At 35.4% G+C, this 10507-nt stretch overlaps 1 protein-coding gene and 1 non-coding gene across 2 annotated transcripts; both read left to right on the top strand.

Moving 5' to 3' along the window:
* The first annotated feature begins 2411 nt into the window (after nucleotides 1–2411).
* LOC117328549 lies at nucleotides 2412–3713 on the top strand. The gene is made up of 3 exons (XM_033886081.1): nucleotides 2412–2541; nucleotides 2851–3015; nucleotides 3457–3713. The coding sequence occupies exons 1-3, from the start codon at nucleotides 2494–2496 to the stop codon at nucleotides 3631–3633; spliced, it is 390 nt and encodes a 129-aa protein (XP_033741972.1). The 5' UTR covers nucleotides 2412–2493; the 3' UTR covers nucleotides 3634–3713.
* A 6621-nt stretch (nucleotides 3714–10334) lies between these two features.
* Trnai-aau lies at nucleotides 10335–10408 on the top strand. The gene has a single exon. It is a non-coding gene; the product is annotated as a tRNA-Ile (tRNA).
* Nucleotides 10409–10507: the final 99 nt, after the last annotated feature.

Raw genomic sequence — 10507 nt, 5'->3', positions numbered from 1 at the left:
GAAAAGGGATAAATGTCAGTGATCTTATTTGTGAAATTTCTCGTCAAGGACTGTGAGGTTTTAGTTGCAATTGAAATATGTTAGCTATTCTGCTATTAAGTACAAGTGTTACTATAAAGCTGCGCTTCGCTCAATACACAAAACGTGACACTGATATGACAGAAGACCAACAGTAAATCGTGTTGGTCCAATTATTGACGTCTTTAGGTTTACGTGATAGCGTGTCAAATGTATATACTGTAGTAGAAAACTTATTCTTAATGACATTGTCTCTCATTGGAATAATAGCACACAATATTGTTTGCTACATCAGGTAGATATGAATATAGGATTTAATCTAAAATTGAAACAAAAATTGAGGCAAAAACTTCATCAAAAACATTAGCTGGGTTTCTTGATTGTTTTGTTATAGGACCTCCTGACAGAGATTCGGGAGAATTGCGTAAGCTATTGGATTATCTACAACCCTCAAATCAAATTAAACTATGTAGTGATGTTTGACGTAATACAGTCATCTAAAGATATATTACTGCTTAACATCTTCGGATTTCTGGCGGCCGCATGAATATTTGCTAACACCAACCATATTTCAATTGGATACATCAGCGTACATTATCTAAAAGCTTTATTGATTTTACAGTATTTATTATAAATCTTTTGTTCTCTTTTTAACACTTAGAATATTACATCTCCCTTTCTTTTATGACTGTTCTGTCTGTATGTGCTTTGTTTTCTTACTCAAGGTTTCTCCTTGGCACTCGTTTTCACAGAAACCTAGCTGTAGCGATGACGTAATGCCCGTAAACTGTCGTTGGCCCGGATGGAAGAGGGCAGGTTGGAGTTCATTTTTAAGTAAAATGTAGTTACCTGGGTTTTCGGATAACACCCACGATTTCAGACAAATTACACTTTCAAGTCCGATCGTAAAAAAAGACCGCTGGTCGCGCCTTCATAATAATAATACTGGACGCAGGCAAATGCCTATACATGTATATCTAGATCAAATGTTCTCCCGACAGTGGATAAGTTAATTGTCTATTTCATGGTTGAAAAAAAACATTCTGGTTGTCCCCAGTACTCATCCAGCCGGGCTTCAAGTGTTTTCAGTGTCAGTGATGTGACGACATCATTTGGCAGAGAGTTCCAATGATTAACCACTCTTTCTTTAAATGCATATTTCCTCACGTTTAATTTACATGTTCCTTTCTCTATAGTGGTAGACTATGACTTCTTGTTCTTTTGTTAACAATTACATTGAGGAATCCTTCCGTATGCTTGCTCCATACTCCAGGTGTGGCCTAACATGTGCTTTATACAAGAAGATAAAAGTATTTTCATCTAAACACGTGTATGTTCTTCTAATTTTTCCCATAGTCCGGTTGGCTTTATTGACTAATTCATATATATGGTCCGTAAATTTAAGTTTGCTGTCTGTGATTATTCCGAGATCCCTCTCCTTGTAAACCTTTTTCCAATTCAACTCGTTTCCCGTCGTTGTACATATAAAGCGGTAGGATATATGTTGGCCCATTGTTTCCAATTGTTATAATTTTACATTTATCCGGATGAAACTTCAATAACCATGTATCGGACCATTGAAACTACTACTTTGTAGTGGGTATTGTGCCTCCCAGCCAATATCATTGTTCTTTCGGTGCATTATACATGTGTATTATGTAACCTCCTTTTTGGATTTGTTTCCTGATCAGTAGGGAATAATTTAGTAGTATTTTCTAGGTAATGCAATTATGTAATTGTGCCTTTGTGTCTTGACAAAGATAAATTAAATCAAATATTTGGTTAATTTCTTTTTGTCCGCACTGTCGCGGGTACTTCATTTATTCTGTATACATTTTAAATCACAAACACAAAATTCGCATAAAACCCTTACGTTACGCCTCGTAAAAATTTTGTGATTGCATTCAAATTATCAGAAAAAAAAGCTGTAACGTTCGTGAAATCAGTTTAATAACATTACACATTCATTCTCATTCTGATCTACCCGAGTGACGTCATTTCGTTCACTCCAGCGATGCTGATGGGGTCGAGATAGTATACCTACTACATAAACAAAAAAAAACAATATGTGTCCCCTTTGAACAGTAAGATTAAGGTTAGAGAAATGACACGAAGGTAAAACATGTACTGTACCAATTAAATTTAATGAAAAACAAAGCATGATTGTAATACTTCCTCCTATAGAACAAACGAGGAATCATGTTATTATTGCGTGTTCTGAACACTGATGTAGCAGTCTTTTCGAAATTCATTGAAAACACGAATTCCACCTTGTTTGTCTAATTCTCAAAAACAGGACAACTTAATGTAAGAATGTGAACAATCTATGCCATGTTAGGAATTTTTAAGACTTCCACACGGATGTTAATAATACACGAAATGGTATAATTGATAAGACAATGACGCGGTTCCTGGCCTGATAAGGCGTTGTAGTCCCGGTACCAGTGAACCTTACAATCATTGCCACATATCACAATGGTTAAAACACTCCTTTTTGTTGTCGGGGTCGCCCTTCTGACCAAGGTTAGTAGAAATATTTCATTTTTATTTTGTCAACATTTTCTAGAATCCCTAAATGTAATGTGACAAAGATTATCATATTATAACAAACACTGTACAGTTATATTTTCATCCGTACTCGTGTATACCATATTCCATACATTAAAAAGCCTTGGTCAATCCCGATATTGTTTCTGATAGGAATATATAAAGAGATTGTCCACCATAAAACAGTTCAATATGTGGATGTGTCTTAACAGACATTTTAATACGATGGCTTTTATTTACATAATTAACAAATGCCGCACTAACTAGTTCCTGTTGGCTCCACAGGTGTCCGTGGGACTGGACTTCGCCGGAGACATTGGGTTCGGTGGTGGTATCGGAGGCTCTCCGAGTCACCAGGACGGAGTTATCCACGGAGACACTTTGGTCGTGGACAATTGTGACCCAAATGATCCGAACTCCTGTGGAGATGGTAAATGCTGCGTGAAAGAGGTAACTATGTCGCATACAACATGAGGAGGTAAATTTGAAATTATTTATTACCAGACGAAACGAAAAATCAAAATAATAGCTTCATTTATTTTCTTGAAGCAAACCTTTTATTTAAACACTTCTTGAAATCTTTAAATAAATATGAGTGTAATTGTGTACGGAAGTGTTGGGGGTTTTTTTTGTGATTTTTTTTTTTTTTTTTTTTTACATTTTTGAATGTATCTGATCGCAGTTTCATCAACATTCCTTTCCATAATTGGAAACCTTATTGGATTAAAGGGAAAAGTGTTAAAGGAACTTTGTTCTTTAATTCTGCAATGCTTTCCTATGGTTCCTTTCTTTTTTATTCCGGAATTAATATTGATGAAACTTGGGCATGGAACAATACGGTTCTACAGGCTGTGCATATGTCATAAATAGTTTTCTCGCATTCGTTTTCAGGGTATGATGTACATTCCCGAGGCCCCGGGACCTAAGCCTGCTTACCGTCTCAGCTGTAGGGACCTGGCAGGTGAAGGCCATTTCTGTATGGCCTCCCCTACCACGGAGATGTGTCCGTGTGTTACCGGTCTCACCTGTAAAACGACCCTCGGATCATTTGGTCACTGCCATCATTAGATATAAATAACCAGTGATATTGTCTTGTGTAATGTGATATACACGTAATAAACGTACCTGAATTTTTCTGAGAAAAAAAAGTTGTTATAGTGTGGTTATAGAAATAAAAATCAATCTTATTTTTCTTCTTCTTCGTTTATTGTCATATGTCATGTTATTGGGTAAAACAAGCCAGTGTACCAAGTAAAACTCGAGACATGACAAACAATACAAGGAACATTTATCAAATATAAATAGGCGAAGGCAACAACATACAATAATAACAAACCTTACACGATTTTCATACCAGCATATACTACATGTAAATAAACCCTAACCTACACACTAGAATAGTACCCTAACCTGACAACATCCTATATAGCTACGCACTTACCGTCGCACAAATATACATGTATTGTCCACTCTGGTCTACGTTATTGTATATAACTCGGCAACTGACTATACCCATACATGTAATAATTATGTAGTAAAAAGATAGTTTCAGTACAAGCACTGGGGAAATAAACGATGTAGGGCCGCTTGTTTATATATGTTGGCTGATTTCGGCCCGCTCGCGTCATCGCGTTGGTGCCCCCGCAAATGTGACAACGCGATAAAATTAGCGCGACAACGCAACCTACTTTCTGTGTCGTATTGGTGGGTTACTTTTGTCTCGCGAACGCGACAACGCGATATAGCCGAAATCGGTATAGATCGGTGTTATTAGTAGTAAACAACCCAAGGTTTTATTGGTATCACTCCGACACACTAACTTGTGTAACAAGAGATAACATATATATAATAGCAATGATACATGGCGTACAGTTATGCTATCTTACAATATTCTATACAATATATATTTGTGATAATTATCAAAACCTTAAAGAATGGAGGAGCACTGATTGATACAAAAATCACTTTAGAATTAATTTACTTAGTTTTTCTATAAATCTTCACATTCTTGTATAAACATTACGAGTAAATATTGTGAACATCCCTTGCATTTTTTCTCGACTCGGGGTATTTTGGAATATATTTCTGCCTCAAACATATTACAGATTCATGTTCACATCTAAATATGTAATGAAATTCATCACCAATATCTGATATACACAAATTACAAATGCTCTCGTGACGAGGTATGGCAAGCCATCGTCCTGCATGATCCTATTGGTAGTTTAATATTAGAGGATCGAAATTTACACATAATATTTCATTTAGCTGTAACAAATACTTTTCTATGCCAAATTGTGTCTTAAATATAGAATATGTTTGTCCTCTTAAAGAATTGTCAATATCATGAAACTATGTCTGTATAAACTTATCCTTCAATCTACTTTTAACCAGACTGTTTATTTCATCTCTTGAAAAAGAACATATTGATTTTGTTTATACAGAATAGTTTAAGCCAGATTGGGATAAAATATCTTTAACGTATGACAGCCATTTACACGACATGGATCCAGTTTCCTGTAAAGTATACATCAATCTAACGATATTACTTGACAGTTTTTTTGAGGTTATCAAGTTATGCCAAAACGATATAATTCTACATTTGATTTCAATGTCAAGAGGGTATCTTTCTAGTTCGCCATAGACCATAAAATTAGCTGTACACTTTGTTAATTTAAGTATGTTTTTACAAAATTGCAAATGAGGTTTTCTATTATATTTATATTTTCAAATCTCCATATCTCAGATGAGTACAATAAAACTGGCATGACAAATGAATCAAATATTTTCAATTGGAGATCTACAGGAAGTGATATGTTTCTATGTTTCTTGTAAATAGCAAAAGTTGACTTCTGTGCTTGGTCAGCAACTTTTTTCTTTGCTTTAAAAAAAAACTGCCATTAAAGTTAAAGAATATACCTAGATATGTATACCCTTCAACTTTGTCTAATTCTCACTTAGCCAGCATTCTGAAATTTACCTGTATTACCTGGCCAACATGTTAATTTTTACACCTGAGGGAGCTTCAGCTATAGTTTTTTTTGCTTTTTTTTCATGATAGAAAACATATGAAAATGACCAGTTTGATATGACTTAGAAAAATAAAAGATTTAAATGAATTGATGTGGTAAATTTATTATAATGAATCTTACATATTTGCAGTGGATACTTAAGATATATCCAATTAATCAATTAATTTTATCGAATCCACATCTGTAATGAAACCGTCATCTCAAGAGTGTAAATTGCTCTTTCAGTAAGAGATGTATGAACAGTAATAGTAATTTTTTTGACAAAATGATGGATTCAGAAAACAAACCATGCAAATAAAATGTATTCAGGCATAACAGTAATTATGACATACATCATCTCAAATTAGTTGTTTGTTAATCATTATACTGCTTTTATAGCTTGTTTATAGAATTGTCAATTATTTTCAATTTTGTTTTATCATTCGATAGCCGGTTTGTGAAATAATGGTAAATGTGTAACTGTTTTCGTAATATTCTAGTGTTGTTATAATTTCATATTAATCAAAAATGGATGTGGTGAAAGAAGACATCATAGCTTGGATTGGTGTTACCCTTTCTTGTTGGCTTGGTTGGGTTGGAATTACAAAGAATACATGAAAGGTCTGGTGTTAAACCTTTTTTCTCATTCTTATTCTGTGATGGCAAATGCACAGATTAACGTTAACTTCACAGAAAATGGAAGAGGTGGGCACTATCTCCTTAATGCAGGCTTCAAGTTTTCCATCAGGACCAGACGTAATGGCAGAGTTTATGAGAGATGCGGACAAAAACAGTGCCCGGTCACAATTACAACACTCAACAACATTCCCGTTAACTTTGGACGTAACCATAACCATCCTGGAGATACTATCAAATTAGCAGCAGATGTGTTTCTTAATGACGCAAATCAACGTTGCCGTGAACAAATCTCTGCTATACCAACTATCTTTGATGAGGCATTAGGGAAACTTGATAGAGACTTTGATGATGATGTTGGTGAGATGATTTCGAAGATTCCTACATTTGAGAGTTGCAGATCATCCCTCTTCACATCTTCGCTAGCCAAGGCTTCTGATTACGTTACACTCCACAAATCCTTGGCGGATATAGTCGTGTTCAAACCGTCGCACCCTGGAATCCCAGGGCACCCAATCAAATCGCGTTTTACATTCTGGCTTGGTTTCGCAGTAAACAAAAAATGCGGCACCCAGTACAGAGCTACATTGCCGACTATGTCATGGCATTTTACCTAAATACAAAAATCACAATCTTTGGGGGAACATTCGCAGAGTTTGATCAATTCATATAAGTCATTGATCACATATCTCATCGAAATGACACCAAACCTCGATATGTGTTTGTAAACATCACCGATGAAGTAAATCGGTAACGCTTGTTTTGATTGGTCGAAACTTTCATGCGTGAAGGGTGGTAATTTCGAATCACCGCTAGAGGGCCAGAACTGACGCCTATATCTGCCAAGGGTTCGTGGAGCGTAACGTAATCAGAAGCCTTGGCTAGCGAAGATGCCCTCTTCAGAGCCCGTTCCAAGACTTTGCCAAAACTTCCTTCTACGCAACAAGAAGTTGACTTACAGGGCGGCTGGCCAGAAACGCTAGCAGGAGAGAGATTTCTACTCTGTGATGATACTGAAAATAATGGTCACCTAATTATGATTTTGCTACTGATGACAGTCTGAGAAAATTGTGTGATTCTTCCATTGTGTTTGGAGACGGAACATTTTATTCTTGCCCTGAAGTTTTTAGCCAGTTATATTCTCTTCACGGATGTGTTGAATCAACTGTGTTCCCCTTGGTGTTTTCTTTACTAACGAACAAGACCGACAGACGTACATGAGACTGTTTATTTTACTTAGAGTATATGTGGCTCAGAGGAACTTAGTTTTTGCTCCAGAGACAGTCATGTTGGATTTTGAGATAGCAGCGAGGAATACCGTGGAAACCGTGTTTCCTACAGTGACTGTGAAAGCATGCTTTTTCCATAACACACAGTGCATCTGGAGGAAAGTACAAGAATGTGGGCTGGCTGGACGCTACAGACAGGATGATGAACTAAAAACTCTAGTTGGACGTGCAGGTGTGCTACCATTGGTGCCCCTTGATCAAGTTGGGGATGTGTGGTGTTCTGCCCTTGACGACAACGAAAGACATAAGCCCTGAAACTACCCGATTTAAGGACTATGTTACGGAAACTTGGATTGAGGGACAGCACATAGTTTTGTGGAACCACTACGACGATGATGGCCACGAACAACAAATCATGTTGAGGGATGGCACAGCAAGGTCAACAAGCTCTGTCAGCATGCGTACCCAAACATCTGTGTTGCTGTTCAACTGCTGAAGAAGATTCAAGCTACCGATGAAGCCAAGATGTTCCAGCTTTCGGCAGGAGGTAAACAAAGACCAAAGAAGAGGAAATACCGCCACATTGACTCTCGCTTAAGTCATCTGAAGGACCGGTACAGAAATGGACAAATTGATGTGCTTACTTATGCTGATACTGTATCTCATTTGCTACATTTACAGTGAAAGAAGTAGTTACGTTAACTGTGTTGCACTCGAAAAGCGAGTGAATTCATGTACTGTTTAATATGCATCGTGAAAAACCATTCTAGCGATGAGTTAAATTAGTTCAACTCTTCTTATATATGTTTTTTAGTGTTTAGTTAATTTATGTATATTTTTTATAATCAAAATAATTGAAAAATAGTGGCTATGTTCAAAATCTAGTTACTTTATGTGTCATATATATATATATATATATATATATTTTAAACTAAGTAAAAAGATTTGCAGTCTATATGAGCATAATTGACACCCAAAACGTGACAACAATCCATGCCGCGAATGAATATATTCACCCACCGTAACTACTTGTAGCTAACGTAAACAATCATATGGCTATGTGAAAAAGCCCAGTACTACGTCGTTTTTTTGTGTTAATTAAAAAGTATCAAAAAGAAATTTTATACAATATTGTTACACAAATAATAAAAACAATTGAACAGACTGTGTGTTTTTCGTGTTATTTCAATGCACGTTTTTGTTTGCCAATCTGCATGTAACAAATGAATTTTGGAAAAAAGGCTGTCCATTTGTTGAACCCCATTGACGAAGTCGCTGAATATTAGCCTTTTTTATGCTATCTCCATTGTAATTTTCAAAAATAACAAAAACAATGTGTCGAGAATGTAAACATAAGCATTAAACTGTCTTTTTGGTTCTATGGTCGATATAGATGCCAGAGCTTTGCAAACAAACGTGTCATATTGTGCGCTAGTTGTGTTAGCGCACAATATGACACGTTTTTTTGCAAAGCTCTGGCATCTATATCGACCATAGACACCAAAAAAGACAGTTTAATCCTTAAATATTTTTATTTAAAATAATTGAAAAATAGTGGCTATGTTCAAATTCTAGTTATTTTATGTGTCCTTTCTCGTGTATGCTTATATGTGTACACTGTATATTGAAAATCTGGTTGATTATGTGTTATTATTGAAAACATGTTCTATGTCAAATTAAAATACATGTATTACTGAATATCTTGAATTGTTTCTCTTAATATATCACGATGACATTCTCATAAATGTTAGAAGCTTTATGAAGCAGTCAATGGCCTTACCTGTAATTATCTCTTATTGTTCTACCTTTCACACCTAGTCTCACTTGGCCTACATATAACCTTACTTGTATATCTCAAAATTCAGAATGTTGACAAAGTGAGAAGACTTGAACTACATTGGAAACTGATTCGAGAGTATAGCAATGATTAATTGATAGTCCAATTCAGCCCTAAACTAAGTTTGTACCCCGCAGGAAATGTTTTCCAGTTGGATTTGTATCTAATATATAATCAATGTCCTTCCTATCTCTGAAGGACGAAAAAAATGATACTACAGCTACATACTTTCTCAACTTATATACAAATATTGTATATAGAGCAAGGGACATCATATGCTACGGTGGCGGGAAAGTGGTATCGAAATGTGTTCATTTTTAAAAGCATTCGCATATTGTATGTTTAGATCGTGGAAATAAAATGGAAGCTAAAATAATGATTAAATGATAACGAATAGAAATGTGATACTAGTAATAATCATGAGATACATGTAAATTATGGAAGATATATAGTGTTCTGTTATTTTTTATTTTATTATTCATTATTAAATAATTTTCATTTGTCTATTTGGTAGTTAGAAAACAGCAAGGAATGAAGAATATTCAACGATTTAAAGGAACAAATATTTGTAGGCCTACGTGATAGGACAGGTACAGGATTGCTGACAAAGGAAGTAAAAAAAGTATTATGCACTTGTAAGTATAGTGTCAGAATATTAATAAGATAATATTTGTTTTAAAGATCAAGATATATACAGCATAGTGCTTGATAAACAATGACAAGAGAATTATAGCGGCTTTAAAACATCATTAACGAGGCATAGGATGAACATCTGATGATGACAGTACAAGAAATACAGGGTTGCCTCCCGTCGTCTCATGCATTTATTATAAAAAAAAGGAGTGTTTGCAGAGCATTTTAAACATTATTTCAAATTGAAATCTGTTATTTAGGAGAGATGTCTATATTCCAATCAAAGAACTCTATTAGACGTAGACTCTAATTAACACATTTTTTTAGTAGTCTATAAATGCTAGTAAAACCAGAGACATGTCTATCAAATCTAAATGAGGTAGTCTGTAGTGAAGTAACAAGAATGTCGAAAATTTATACATCGGCCGGTTAGCTCAGTCGGTTAGAGCGTCGTGCTAATAACGCGAATGTCGTGGGTTCGACCCCCACACTGGCCATGAATTTTTTTTTTTTTTTTTAATTTCTATTTTTCCATCTTAGAGTAGTAATCCACGACGACAACTGTTAAGTCATGTAGTTATGACTAATTGACTTTC

This window comes from Pecten maximus, chromosome 5 (genome assembly GCF_902652985.1).
Source record: "Pecten maximus chromosome 5, xPecMax1.1, whole genome shotgun sequence".
Lineage (NCBI taxonomy): Eukaryota > Metazoa > Mollusca > Bivalvia > Pectinida > Pectinidae > Pecten > Pecten maximus.
This window is presented reverse-complemented; position numbering and strand designations above follow the sequence as displayed.